The 15,674-nt window shown below is 45.1% G+C and overlaps 1 protein-coding gene across 2 annotated transcripts in view; it reads right to left on the bottom strand.

Moving 5' to 3' along the window:
• The window catches only part of capn9 (calpain 9), a 64,338-nt gene that overhangs the window by 43,576 nt on the left and 5,088 nt on the right, over positions 1-15,674 (bottom strand). For both annotated transcript variants that reach the window (XM_078541773.1, XM_078541770.1), the window contains exon 2: positions 1,572-1,641. In XM_078541773.1, the coding sequence (XP_078397899.1) occupies positions 1,572-1,641 (70 nt within the window). The remainder of the gene's footprint in view (positions 1-1,571; positions 1,642-15,674) is intronic.

Here is a 15,674-nt window from a genome sequence, read left to right as displayed (position 1 = left end):
ACAGCCTTCCGGACTGAATATTGAGTTCAACAACTTTAGATCATGAACTATCTCCTCCATCCCCACCCCCTTTCTGAACCCCCTTTTTTCGAATAATTTATATAGATTTTTCTTTTCCCACCTAATTCCATTATTTTTAAATGTATTTCCATCCATTGTTTTATCTCTACCTTTTAGCCTATTTCAATCCCTTCCCCCCACCCCACCCCCACTAGGACTATCTGTGCCTTGCTCGTCCTGCTTTCTACCCTTAATGTTACCTATTAGCACATTTCTTAGCTAATATCACCACCTTCAACACCTCTTTGTCCTTTTATCTATGACATCTTTTGGCTATCTCCACCTATCACTGGCCCTCTATCCAGCTCTACCTGTCCCAGCCCCCTTAAACCAGCTTATATTTCACCTCTCTTCTATTTTTCCTTAGTTCTGTTGAAGAGTCATACGGACTCGAAACGTTAACTGTGTTCCTCTCCGCAGATGCTGCCAGACTTGCTGAGCTTTTCCAGGTATTTTTATTTTTGTTTTTGTTTCCAATGCAGTACTGATTGGGGAGTGCACTGCACTCAGAGGTGCAATCTTTTTGTATGAAGCACTAAACTGAGGCTCTGTCTGTTCTCTGAGGTGAACATAAAAGATCCCACAACATTATATTCAAAGCAATTATATCTGGTGTCCTGATCAATAGGTTACCTGACATGCCATTGTGTTTAAGCTGGGGAATGGAGCCTTCTGGGTGCTGGTGACCTGCGACCCTTGACCTCATTGACCTCCATTTGCAGGGTCAAGGGGCACTGTTCACAGAGCAACTGGGACACCCACTCTGGGTGAGGGATGGGAGGAGCTGCAAGATCGTGCTGACCTAAAGAATTCTGAAATTTGCCTGAGGGACTTTCCAGAGTATTTTTTTGCCTCTTATTGGCCCTGTTTTTTTTTGCCTCTTCCAGGAGATTACATGGCTGTGAGGTTGGGGAGCTAGGGAAAGAAGTATTTAACCATGATGCTCCAGCCATCATTGCCTGGGGCAGGCTTGATTGATCAAATGATATTTTCCAGTCGGACAATTCCTTATGAAAGAAGATTATCTCCCGCTTGTATCATAGACTGCGGGTTCTCTGTAGTAATCGGTCACTCTAAGATGAATGCAGCCAGGGAGACAGACCCTGGAGCCTCCAGTGTTTAACCCACTGTTGTGCCCCATCAGCACTGGATGTCAGCGATGCACCTCGTCTCCAGCATTGGTGTGGTTACAGATACAGGAATACTGGCACATGTGATAGCATTCCCAAACTTGCGTGCAGAACCCTCTTATTTTTGGACACCATGGCAGACATTGAGGCCACATTGCCCAGCAGCTTTGGGAAAGACAGCAGTACGGAGACAGAATAATAGGGCATCATGTGGGAATATCTTGGTACCATACCAATTAGATGCCACCCTACTAACCCCAAGTACTTCTGGCCCAAATGCTCAAATCACAACCTCTGGAGAGTTGGGACCATTTCTTCTCCTGCCCCCCAAAATGACAACTTCACTGTCCATGGCAACTTAAGGTACAATTTATCCCTTACCCAGGTCTCCTTGGCAGATATCTGTCCTCGATGCTCCATCAATAACAAACTTTGGGTCACTCGAAATCTCCTGCAAGCAAATCAATCAGTTAATGAGATTTTTTTCGGAAGAGCTATCCAATTAGTCCCTCCCATCCCTGCTCTTCCCCATAACCCTGTAATATTTTCCTATAGTTCTGTGCTTCCACCACCCTTTCAGGCAGTGCATTCCAGATCATAAGAACTCACTGTGCAAGTAGAAAAAAATTCTCCTCATTGCCCCTCTGGTTACATAAAATTTCATTGAATTTACAGCATAGAAACAGGCCATTCAGCCCATCTGGTTCATACTGGTGTTTATGATCTATACATTTATCTAGCATCCCCTTAAATGCATCCATCCTATTCGCCTGAATCACTCCTTGGATTGGATTTTACGCTAAGAGTGGGTGTCCTGCATCCGATTGGCACAGTGGCTCAGGAAGGAGGTACACACCCCTCTTTCACTGACCAGCAGTCCACTGGGTTAAACCAACCGGGCTACACGTTGAGCGCAGACATCTCCTGCTACTTGTTATATCGGAGTGGCAGTGGGATGAGGCTCTTAATTGGGCATCAACTGGCCACTTAAGGGTCTCAATTGGGTCACAGATGGTCGACTCAACCGACACCTCCCCTGCCACTGATAAAACGTGGCAGGGGCAGAAGTGGGAGACCAGCAGCAGATACATTACCGATGGTATAGCACCCTAATTTACAGATCCAGCCGCCTGTTCTCCTGACCGCAGGTGGCCCGTAAAATTCAGCCTCTTTGGTAGCAAGTTCCACATTCTCACTCTGGGTAAAGACGCTTCTCCTGAATTTTTATTGCGTTTATTTATGACTATCTTATATTTACGGCCCCTAGTTTTTGATTCCTGGTGGAAACATTTTTTCTACATTCACCCTATCAAACTCCTTCATAATTTTCAAACTCCCTCTATCAAATTATCTCTCAGCCTTCTCTTTTCTAAAGATAAGAGCCTTAGCCTGTTCAATAAATCCTGATAGTTCCCTCTCAGCTCTGGTATCATCCTTGTAAATCCTTTTTTGGACCTTCTCCAGTGCTGCTTTCTGTATTATGAAGACCAGTACTGTTCACAGAACTCCAAGTGTGGTCAAAATGAGTTTCTGTACAAGTTTAACATCATTTCTCTGCTTTGCCTCAGTGCCTCATCTGCAGTTTTTTATGGTTTCATTAACCTGTGTTGCTACTTCTAATGATTTACGAAACTGTAGCCTTTGCTCCTCTACCCCATTTTTTTTCTGTCAATCATCTCAAGTTCATGTCCTCTGATTACCAATCCCCCTGCCATTGGAAACATTTCCAAAGTTTCTTCTTCTCATTGTATGTCTACATTTTCTTTGATGTTGGTACCGACATTTTGATGCCCTCACCTACATCATTTTCAAATATTTATCCACATCCCTTCTAAATGATGTTATATTTGGCATCAATAACCACACAGAATCCAACATTACAGAAGAAGGCCAATCGACCCATCATGCCTTTGAGAGAGCTATCTAATTAGTCCCATTCCCCTGCCCTTTCCCCGCAGCTCTGTAAACTCTTTCTTTTCAAGTATTTATCCAATTCCCATCTGGAAGGAACCACTGAATTTGTTTCCACCACCCTTTCAGGCATCAGGTTGCCCACCCTCCTGGATTGGCCTGGAGTCCCCAGGAATCGAAGATCAGTCTCCAGTACACTGCTGTGTGCAACCCTGGAGAAAAATCATCAGAACATTAAAAGAGATGGTTTTTTTTTTGTCATTTTCTTTGAACATTTCCCTTTACCAGATATAAAAATATTGCAAACGGGGGAAAAAATGGCCGTTTGGCTGACAGTTAAGCATCATCCAATTGGGTAATGGGTTTTGTTACCTTCCAATTGGCGGAGGAAGGCAGTATGTCACAAAATGATTGTGTTGGCTGATGAATGGCTGGAGCGTGGGGGCGAGTCATGTGATGAAACCTCCAGCAATACATTTAATCACAACTCTGCAACAGCAGCATATTTCATATCATTACAACCTGCTGCATAAAAACATTCTCTTCATCTCCTCTCTGGTTCTTTTGCAAATTACCTTAAATCTGTGTCCTTTGGTTACCGAAACAGTTTCTCTCTGTTTACTCTATCAAAACCCCTCAGTTTTAAACGTCTCTATTAAATCTCCTCTTAACCTTCTCTACTCTAAGGATTCATTGCAGACTTTTTCTTTGGAATGCTGCCACTCTCAACAGTAAGAACACAGAGACTTTCACCCTTTACTCTGTAAATATTTGTAGACAGTGGCACAGCCGTTGGTTGCAAAGACTCAGTGATCACTTGTCAACTCGTGGTCCCAAATTGGGTGGGAAAGCAACATCTCATGAACCGAACCCAAGCTTCAACCATAAGGAACCCCCCTCCCCTGCCCCAAACCAAGGTCAAAGCCACACTAAAGAATCTTGCAGTGAGATTCCATGTTGGATCATGTGTGCTCCTCTTCACTGCACTTGTGTCATTCATATTTACTAGAATGACACAAGGGATGAGGGACTTCAGTTATATGGAGGGACCAGAGAAGCTGGGATTGTTCTCCTCAGAGTGGAGGTTGCGGGAAGATTCACTACAATGGAACCATCTACCTGAAACTGAAGAAGCTGTGATTGTTCTCCAATTTTAACTGAACTGTCTTGTGCCCCTGTTTGACAATTAATATAGGGTACATCACTCTACAGGTCAGTCATTCGTCCTGGCCAACTATCGAAGTCAGTAAATTCAATGTATATCTGCAAGAATTGCTACTTGAGGCAAGAGAGACATTTCCCTGCATCACAGTCTGCCCCACATTTGTAACAAGAAAGATTCTCCTCCCGTAAAAGCCTCTCCAAACCTTCCTTGTGACCACTTTTCCACTGCCAGTGACAGAATTACTCATGTTTCCAAACAACTAGAAGGCTTGTTCACCCATCACGCCCTGTGCTCCCTGACCTACATTGGCTCCCGGTTCAACAACGCCTCAAATTTAAATTTCTCATCCTCATCTACAGACCCCTCTACGGCCTCATCTCTCCCTACCTGTGTAACTTTCCCCAGCCTGACAACCCGCTGAGATCTCTACACTCCTCCAATTCTGGCCTCTTGTCCATCTCAAATTACCTACGCTCCACCATTTGTGGCTGTGCCTTCAGCTGCCTAGACCCCGCGTTCTGGAATTCCCTCTTTAAAACCTTTCCAACTTTCTACCTCACTCCATTAAAATGATTCTTAAAGCCTACCACTTACTGCTTCCCTTGACCCCTCTGTCCCTGCAAACTACTGCCCCATTTCCAATCTTCCTTTCCTCTCCAAATGTGTTGAACATGTTGTTGACTCCCAAACCTGTGCCTATCTTTCCTGGAACTCCATGTTAAAACCCCTGCATTCAGCTATCAGCCGCTGCCACAGTACCGAAACAACTCTTATCAAAGTCACAAATGACATCCAATGTAACTATGACAAAGATAAACTATCCCCCCATATCCTTCTCGAACTACCTGCAGCTTTTGTTAGGTTGTGCACACCATCCTTCTCCAACACCTCTCCGCTGTCATCCAGCTGGGTGGGACTGCCCTCACCTGATCCATTCTTATCTATCTAATTGTAGCCAGAGAATCGCTGCCAATGGCTCCTCTTCCAGCTCCCACTCTGTTACCTCTGGTGTTCCCCTTGAATCCCTCCTATTTCTCATCTACATGCTGCCTCTCAGTGAGATCATCCAAAGGCACAGTGTTAGTTTGCACTTTGACAATACCAGCTCTGCCTCACCACCAACGCTCTCAACCCCTCCGCTGTCTCTATATTGTCAAACTGTTTGTCCAATCCAGGATGAGCAAAGATTTCCTCCAAATAAATATTGGGAAGACTGAAGCCATTATCTTCAATCTGCACCACAAACTCTATTTCCTAGCTACTGATTTCAAACCTTTTCTCTGGAAACTGTTCGAGATTAAACCAGACTGTTTACAACCTTGGTGAGATAGTTGACCTCAAATGAGCTACTGACCTCATACCTCCACTAACTTTAGGACTGCCTATTTTCACCTCTGTACCATCGCCTGGCTTTGCCGCTGCCTTCATCTGCTGCTGAAGCTCTCATCCATGCCTCTGTCACTTCCAGACTTAACTATTCCAACTCACTCCTGGCTGGTCTTCCACAATCTACCCACTGTAAACTTGATTTCATCCAAAATTCTGCTGAGTGCCCTAACTTGCACCAAGTCCTGTTCACCAATCACCCCTGTATTCGCTGAGCTATTCGGCTCCCAGTTAAGCAACACCTTGATTTTAAAATTCTCATTGTTGTTTTCAAATCCCTCCATGACCTTGCCCCTCCCTATCTCTGTCATCTCCTCCAGGCCTACAACTCACTGAGGTGTCTGTGATCCTCCAATTCTGGCCTCCTGAGCGTCCCTGGTTTTAATCATTCCACCATTGGTGGTCATGCCTTCAGCTGTCGATACCCAAAGCTCTGAAATTTCCTCACTACACTTCTCCATCTCTCTCTCTCCTCTTTTAAGGTGCTCCTTAAAACCTACCTCTCTAGCAATGTTTTTGATTATCTGCCTTAATATCTTATGGCTCAGTGGCAAATTTGTTTTATAGTGCTCCTGTGAAGAACCTTGAGACAATACTAGATTAAAGTAGCTATATAAGTGCAATGTATTGTTGTTCAGGATGCATACCCAGGTGATATTCAAAAGGCTAACTATGAGAGAAAGAGGACCAAATCTGACAGCAGATATTCATATAATGTTGGAACCCGAGGATAAAATTGCTGCTAAACTGGTTCGCAAACAAGCAGGGATTGGCTGGGAAAGCTCAGCTGATTAGTCATCAACCCCACCTAGAAAGTAACTCACTACCTGTTTCCATAGCAACAGGTTGGGCTGTTTCTGCATCTTCCCTCCTTCCCTATGGTCCACCACCCTGCCCCACCCCTGCCACCCACACCCACAGTAAATTTAGTTGGCACAGTATTCTCACAAAATTGCACAATAAAGTGACCTGAATGTGGCATTTATGAAGCACAATAGACTTTATTAGATATTCACCAGCACAAAGGAAATGCACATTATTCACATGCCTGATCAAATATGAAAGATAAAGAAAAAAAAGCTTGCATTTCTGTCACACCTTCCATTGCCTCTCAGGACACTCCAAAGCATTTTGCAGCAAATGAAGCACTTATAAAATTTGACCACCAGGGTAGCATAGACAATGAGGCAGCTAACTTGCACACAGCAAACTCCCATAAGCAGCAGTCAGGCAAATGCCCAGATAATCTGTTTTTCAGAGGGTGAGGTGCATTGGCAACAAGTGCAGGGAGGCTGGTTTGCAGCAGTACCCCCCACCCCTCCCACCTCACCCCTTACAGACGACAGGTCCCTCAATCAGGTACTGAGTGCCTTTGAACATCACCACCTCCCCCCCAACCCCCCACCCCGAGCCCACGAGCAAACATGCCAGTATTTGCTTGTCATGCTCCCAGCTTGGCAAGCTCCCCCTGCCCGCTGCTGGGTTAACACCTGCGGTGAAAGGATGGGGCCCTTAAGTGTGCATTAATTTCCCTCTTGAGGGCCTCAGTTGGCGGTGGGGTAGGAAGGCTGTCCACTGACCTTCCCACCACGGACTTAAGCGAGGTAGAGGCAGGAAGGTGGTGGGTTCCCCACCCAAACTAGCCATGGGGAGGGCAAGAGATTCCACCCTGGAGTGGGACTTAAACTTCCACTTCAAAGGCAAGAGTCCTACCCACTAAGCCACACCAGCACTTTAACTATGAATAATCACAAGAACAGTTTGCTTCATCTGCACCTACAACAATTTTTAAAAATTTTATTGTAGGGAAATGTTACAAATTTTGTGCCATCCCATGTTATTTCCCTAAAGTTTAGCACAGGTCTCTCCTGGGAGTCGGCCCTGTGTCCTATATAGCCAGGAGTTTACTTTTACCACCCAATATGTAAACACATAAGAGTGTGACTGGGGACGATTTAGGTGGTGGGGGTGATAGCTATGGGGTAGGGGTAGCGGGGGAGGATGTAACCAGGACAGCGCCAGGGAAAAGGAGGTGTAACTGGAGCCAGTGATGGGAGGGTTGGGAGAAGGTACAGTGGGACACAACTTTTGTGGGGCAGGCATAGACAAGGAGCATTGGTGTAACAGTGAGACCCCTTTGCTACATTGACTGGAAACCATCATCTTCTACTAGTCTGTTTATCTAATTACATCAGGGATGAGGGACTTCAGATATGTGCAGACTGAGATTGCCCTCCTTAGAGCAGAGGTTAAAGAGAGTTTAATAGAGATCTTCAAAATTCTGAAGGCTTTTGAGAGTCAATAAGAAGAATTTTTTTTGATAGGTAGACAGGCAGACAGTCAGACAACAGGAGGACACAGTTTTAAAATTATTGGCAAAAGAACAAGAGAGGGGATCAGGAGACTTTTTTCAAACCATAGCGAGCTGCAATGATCTGGAATGGACGGGCGGGCAGACGAGCGGGCGGACAATTGGTTTATTGAAAAATCATCATGGCGGCAGGTGTCAAACTATGATGATCAAATAAAACAAGTAATCATAATTCATGACATAGATATAGACAATCATTAAATTCAAATAATCAAAGGCTTGCATACATAAAGGATTGTGGTCTTTTTGAAAGGGAGCATTTCTGCTCTCCTCCAATTCTGCCTCTTGTTCATCCCTGATTTGATTTGATCCACCATTGGGGGCTGTACTTTCAGCTGACTAACACCTAAGCCCTGGAATTCCCTCCCTAAACCTCCCCACCTCTCTTTCCCCTCCTTTAAGACGCTGCTTACAGCTTCTTTTGTCCAAGTTTTCTGTCCCATCCGTCCAAGTGCCTCCCTATGTGGCTCGGTGTCAAATTTTCATCAGATAATGTTTCTGAAAAGTAACTTGGGGTGTTTTTACTATGTTAAAAGTGTTACATAAATGTAAACTGCTGCTATCCTAAAGGGATAGCCAAATAGCCTCCATCTGCTATAAGATTATGGGCAGAATTTCACCCACGTCGGCAGGCTTGGCGGGAGCGGGCGTTGGCGGTCAGGAAGCTGCCCGCTGCCCGCAATTGGTGCCGGAAGGTGATTTCACGCTGGTGGGCCAGTTAAGGCCTGCCCAGCATGAAACGTGAGCGGCAGCGCTCAGCACTGTCTGTATCTGGGGGGCGGGGGGTGAGCGGGGCGAGGGCGAACATCACGCATGCACCTGAGTGCGCGCTGCATAATCTCCCTGAGGCTCAGAGCTGCGTTAGGGAGATGAAGAGGTATAAAAAATAAAGAAAATAAAAATGTATTGAAACATGAGCAGGGACATGTTATTAATTAAGTTTTAAAATTTTTATTTTATTTTTATTTGCTTTAAGAAAACTCATCCCGCCCGTAGATGAGGTTTCTAAAAAGTGTAAAGGCCGCTTGGCCTTTTTGCCTGCCCGCCAACTGTAAGGCTGCACATCATTTTACACTTGGTCAGGTCAGGTACACGTCAGCCCCCGAGCTAAAAATTTTGCCCAACGTGTGTCGGGGAGATGAGGTTGATTCTGGCTGTGCTCACCTCTCTCCACTGTCACTTCTGGTGAAGGTCTGGATGCTTGGAGTCACACAGGTGTGTTTGCCATGTTTGTAATGGTGCCAGCTGTGGCTCAGTTGGTAGCGCTTTTACCTACAAGGCTCTGGGTTCAAGACCCATGCCAAGCTTGAGGACAAAAATCAAGGCTGACACTCCAGTGCAACGCTGAGGGAGTGCTGCACTGTCAGAGATTCCATCTTTTGGATGAGGCTGTAAACTGAAGCCCTATCTGCCTGCTTGGGTGGATGCAGAAGATCCTATGGCACTATTTCAAAGAAGAGCAGGAGAGTTCTCCCTGATCTCCTGGCCAATATATATCCCTCAACCAACGTCATTATCACATTACTGTTTGTGGGAGTTTGATGTGTGCAAACTGGCTGCCGCATTTCCTACATGACAACAATGACTACACTGCAAAAAGTGCTTCATTGACTGTAAAGCACTTTGAGATGTCCAGTGGTCATGAAAGACACTAAATAAATGCAAGCCTTTAGTTTTTTTTTACTGATGTGGAGAGTATGCCTTCGGAGGTCAGTGAGATTTAGAGGACTGTGCAGCACAGAGGGGATCTGGTTTCAGACAAGGGAGGGAGGTAAAAGGCAAATCATTGATGGAGAAAAGTTCCAAACTCCGTGCAAAATGGGAACACAAGTGAAAGAAAAAGTGAACCCAGCGACTGGACACTATATTCTGAAACATTAATAAGGAAGAACTTGCATTTATATAGCACCTTTCACAACCTCAAGACTTCCCAATGTGCTTTACGGGCAACTAAGCAGTTTTTTTAAGGATAATCGCTGCTGTAAAGCAGGGAACACAGCAGCCAATTTGTGCACAGCAAGCTCCCACAAATATTAAGGAGCTAATGATCAGATAATCTGTTTTAGTGATGCTGTTTGAGGGATAAATATTGGCCTGGACACTGGGTAGAACTCCCCTGCTCTTCTTCAAAACAGAACAAACCTTTCATGCCTACCCAGGGCCTCAGTTTAAGAGTTCACCTGGGTCTTGAATCCACAAACTTTCTGGTTCAAAGGTGAGTGTGCTAGCAACTGAGTGACAGCTGATCAAAACACTCAGAGACTGTTTAATTAGCCGATCCAGTGCTATAGAATGAAGATTAGACAGAAATACTGACTGTGCCCCATTCCCACTTTCACTCCACCCAGAACCTCAGCAATGGAATGCAGTAATACTGGAGCAGCGTAAATTCCAGCGATAGCTGACACACACCCATTACTCATTCTGCTTCAAAGTCCAAAGCCAGGTTCATACAGGAGCTTTGAGTCAATCAGAGCACGATACGAGCTGCCCTTAGTGTTTCTGGTTTCACTCTGTGACTGCCTGACTATGGATTCCAGTCAGAATAATGGGATTCCCATCAGAGAGAGAGGTAGAATTCCCAACCCTCCAGGATTGTCCTGGACTCTCCAGGAATCAAAGATTAATCTCTCGCATCTCTGCGATAAGGAAGCCCATGGAAAAATTCATTGGAGAGAGAGGGGTGGGCTTCCTGTTGGAAAGGCCGGTGTGTGTGTGTGTGTGTGGGGGGGGGGGGCGGGGGGGGGGGGAGTGCGGGTGGTGGGGTAGCATTCACAGGAGCAGATCATGGGAGAGGCACCCAATATGGAAAGGGGGACCTTTGAGGGAGGTGTCCCTTCCCCTGCCCAACACCTGAGCAGGTTGAAATGGACATCCCCACTGCCCCTGAACTCCTCCTGTCTGCCTCAAAATTGAGATCAGGTGGGATGCGACCCTTAATGGGCCACTTAAGAGCCTCAACTGGGGCTATGGTGGAGGGGCCACCCTAGGCCTCATCCACCCCATGTAAAATTACAGACTCTTAGCCAGCTGGCGGAGGGCAGTGGGATGGCTGCCCAGGGAATTTTACGGTCTGCAAACCCCCCATGGAATTATGCCAAAGAGTCTGTTCCCATTCCAGTTGATCATGGAAGTGAAGGCTTTGCCAGGCAATCAAAGCTGAATGCATGGGAACGAGAGGTCACACGGTTTAACCTCCCAGAAAGCATCCAACCATAATTGGCAACTCTTAGAGTGAAGCTGTCGCCAAAACCTCACGTCAAGCAGGAGGTGCGAGTGTTCTCAAAACAAGTACTGGGCCCCTGGGATGGTGATTACACAGCCAGCAGTTGACAGGAATTTTAACTTAATGCCATTCCCACCCTGCCAGTGGGACATTGATACAACCAGACTGCTTTCTTTTCCACTTCATTATTTAAACACAGACATCAGTTGTAACAGCCACAGAATCAGATCCTTGTCTTTCATGAGCTCATGGTACACAATCCAACATAAGTACTCCTCATCAAATCATTCAACACAGTGCCATTTATATGGTTCTTCATTACTGAATTCACAATTCATCACAAAGCTCTAGGGGGAAGATGGTAGTGTAGTGGTAATATCACTGGACTAATGATCCAGGTTAATGCTCTGGGGGGCAGGGGACCAGCTCAAATCCCGCCACGGCAGCTGGTTGCAGTTATGGTGACCATGAAGCTATCACTGATGGTCATAAACCCAGCTGATTCACTAATATAATTTAGAGGAGGAAATCTGCTTTCCTTCATGCCTACATGTCACTCCACACCCACAGCAATGTGGTTGATTCTTAACTGCCCTCTGAAATTGCCAAGTAAGGATGGGCAACAAATGCTGTCCTTATTAATAGCGCCCACATCGGTTTTTGGGTAATTCGGGATGTGCAACAAATGCTAGCCCACATCCCATCAAAGAAACCTCAGGTACCAAGCTTCACATTCCAGCCTGACTAGTTTGCTCAAAAGACTTGTTCTTACATTCCATGCATGTTAACATTAATTTACAATACATTAAAAGACACACAATGCGGACTCCAACTTCCCTACACTTGGAAGAGTTCCCTCATGTTCAGCATCTCTTTCAGCGTACATGTGACTCTAGACCTAGAGCGATGCGGTTGACTCTTCACTGCCCTCTCAAATGGCCAAACAATTTATTCAGTTGTGGCAATTAGAGATGCTGGCCTTGCCAACGACACCCACATCCCATGAAAGAATATATTAAAATAATCCTGTCCAATCTATCGAGGCTCTTCATAATTTTATGCACCCAAATTAAAATTCCCCTCAGCCTTTGTTCCAAAGAAAACAACCCCAGCCATTCCAATCTTTCCTCATTCCTAAAGTTCTCCATTTTTGGCAATCTCCCTGGCTGTAAAATCATTTGAAAACGAAAGCCCGGTGATGGTGATGGAGATTCTGACAGGGTAGATAGCTGAGGACAGGTTGAGGATGGGCCAGTAGACGGTGTGAGCCACGTCCCGGTACATCAGTCGCACCTGTCACTTTCACCAAGGAGTTAGGTGAAGTGGAAGCCAGATTGGACAGTCTTGAGGAGGGAAGCAAAGAGTGTCGGCCATGGTTCCATGGGTAACGCTGTTGTCTCCAAGTCAGCAAGTTATGGGTTCAAGTACACAATCCAGGCTGACAATCCCAGTGCAGCAGCAAGGGAGCACTGTACTGTCAGAGTTACCACCTTTCCAATAAAATGTTAAATTTCACCATCTGCCCTCTCAGGTGAATGTAAAAGATCCCATAGCACTATTTTGAAGAGGAGCAGGGGAGTTCTCACTGGTGTCTGCAAAAATCCCTTGACCAACACTAAAAAACAGCTGAACTGCTTCTTATCACATTGCTGTTTGTGGGAGCTTGCTGTGTGCAAAATGTGTTTCCTGCATTGACTGTAAAGTTACTTTGGGATATCCTGAAGTTGTAATAGGAGCTATATAAATGCAAGTCTTTTTTTTTAAAACACAAGGTGGACAGATCATAAGGTGGAAATCAGGTGTTAGCTGGAGGGAATGAGGGTTTTTTTTAAATTAGGAGACCCTAATTAGGAGACCCAAGACAACCCAATTTGCTACCTGAAACTATGGCAACCAAAAATATCCCTTTTCTTATCAGGAAGGGAGGGTGAACAGGCTGGGTCTCTTTTCTCTTGAAAAAAGAATGCTGAGGGGTGACTAATAGAGGTCTTTAAGACTATGAAAGATTTTGAAAAAGTGGATACAGAAAGATTGTTTCCTCTTGTTAGGAAGAGCAGAACTGGAAGCTATCAATATAAGGCAGTCACCAAGAAATCCAATAGGGAATTCAGAAAAAAAACTAATTTATCCAGAGAGTGGTGAGAATGTGTAACTCACTATGGCAAATAGTATAGATATATCAGGGAGAGGAAAGTATATAACAAGGACAGATATGTATGAGGGAAAAGGGAAAAGAAGGTTCTGCTGATAAGATTAGATGGGGAAGGATGGAAGGAGACTTTGTGAAGCCAGCATGGACTGGTTGGGCTGAATGGCCTGTTTCTGTGCTGTATATTCTATGTTAGTTTACAAACTTGCTTAAAAGCCACAAGAGTGAAAATTTGGGCAGCCGCTGGAGAAACCTACAATGTCATTGCTCACAGAAGCCAAATCATTTTGACTCACCCATTTCTAGATTGCACAATAGAAATTCAATCAATTAGCGTGGGTGGGACTGGAGCTGGAATTGTGGATTTGAGCTATGTGTAGATTTATTTAATAATTTACAAGGATAAAACCAGAGCTGAGAGGTTATACAAATCAGGAAAGCCTGAACTGGCAGGGGTTCTTTTCTCTAGAAAAGAGAAAACTGAGTGGGGGAGTGACCTGATGGAGGTTCTTAAAATTATGAAGGGATTTGATAAGGTAGATGTAGAGAAAATGTTTCTACTTGTCTGAAATTAAGGGGCACAAATATAAAATGGTCACTAATAAACTCAATGATGAATTCGGGAGAAACTTCTTTATCCAGAGAGTGATGAGAATGTGGGACTTGGGTAGCTGAAATACATATCAGATGCATTTAAGGGGAAACTAAATAAGTACATGAGGGAAAAGGGAATAGGGGAATATGCTGATGGGGTGAGATGGAGGGGGGTGGGAGGAAGCTCAGTTAGAGCATTAACGCCAGAATTGACCAGTTGGGCTGAATGGACTATTGAGCTGTTAATTCCAGGTAATTCCACATGTAATCAACATATGAATGGGTGACCAGCCATATGAATGTTTTCTGAATGATCACATAGGGGCAGTCTATTAGAATAAGAGTTCTGCAGAAAATATTTATTCGTTTCCCCAAATAGGCAAATCAACATCACTTAAATCATCGAGGCTAAAACAGGGCATCCCTTACCAGAGCATGGCCACACCCTTCAATTGGCTGGGCAGCTCACCTTGGCAAATTTTGTGAATGCAAAGTATGTGTGTACTTGATAAATACTAAACGAACATATGAACAAGGAGTAGGAGTAGGTCATTCAGCCCCTCAAGCATGCTCTGCCATTTAATAAGATTATGGCTGGTCTGATAGTAACCTGAAATCTGCATCCCACCTACCGCCGATATCCTATCACCCCCTTGTTTACCAAGAATCTATCCACCTCTGCCTTAAAAATATTCAAAGACCCTTTTTCTGAAAAGCCTGTTCAACCTTCCCTCATAAGACAACCCATTCATTCCAAGTGTTTCTTTATTCAATCACGGGATGTGGGCTTCGCTGGCTGGGCCAGCATTTATTACCCATCCCTAGTTGCCCTTGAGAAGGTGGTGATGAGCTGCCTTCTTGAACCGCTGCAGTCCATGTGGTGTAGGTACACCCACAGCGCTGTTAGGAAGGGATTTCCAGGATTTTGACCCAGCAACAGTGAATGAACAGCGATATATTTCTAAGTCAGGATGGCAAGTGACTTGGAGGGGAACTTCCAGGTGGTAGTGTTCCCATCTATCTGCTGCCCTTCTCCTTCTAGATGGTAGTGGTCATGGGTTTGGAAGGTGCTGTTGAAGGAGCCTTGGTGAATTCCTGCAATGCATCTTGTAAATGGTGCACACTGCTGCTACTGTGCGTCGGTGGTGGAGGGAGTGAATGTTTGTGGATGGGGTGCCAATCTCAAGCGGGCTGCTTTGTCCTGGACAGTGTCAAGCTTCTTGAGTGTTGTGGGAGCTGCACTCATCCAGGCAATTGGGGAGTATTCCATCACACTCCTAACTTGTGCCTTGGTGGACAGGCTTCGGGGAGTCAGGAGGTGAGTTACTCGTTGCATGATTCCTAGCCTCTGACCTGCTCTTGTAGCCACAGTATTTATATGGCTAGTCCAGTTCAGTTTCTGGTCAATGGTAATCCCCAGGATGCTGATAGCGGGGGATTCAGTGATGGTAATGCCATTGAACATCAAGGGGCGATGGTTGGTCTGATGAACATTCTCTGAGCTGCTTCCAACACATTAACATCCTTCCTAAAATAAGGTGACCACTACTGTACGCAGCACCCCAAATGTGGTCTCACCAATGCCCTGTACAACTGAAGCATAACCTCCCTACTTTTGTAACAAAAATAAAAATAGTTGGAAAAACTCAGCAGGTCTGACAGCACCTGCGGAGAGGAATACA

Source organism: Cetorhinus maximus, chromosome 5 (assembly GCF_964194155.1).
Source record: "Cetorhinus maximus chromosome 5, sCetMax3.hap1.1, whole genome shotgun sequence".
Lineage (NCBI taxonomy): Eukaryota > Metazoa > Chordata > Chondrichthyes > Lamniformes > Cetorhinidae > Cetorhinus > Cetorhinus maximus.
The sequence above is the reverse complement of the archived record's forward strand: the minus strand, read 5'-3'. Positions and strand labels throughout refer to the sequence as shown.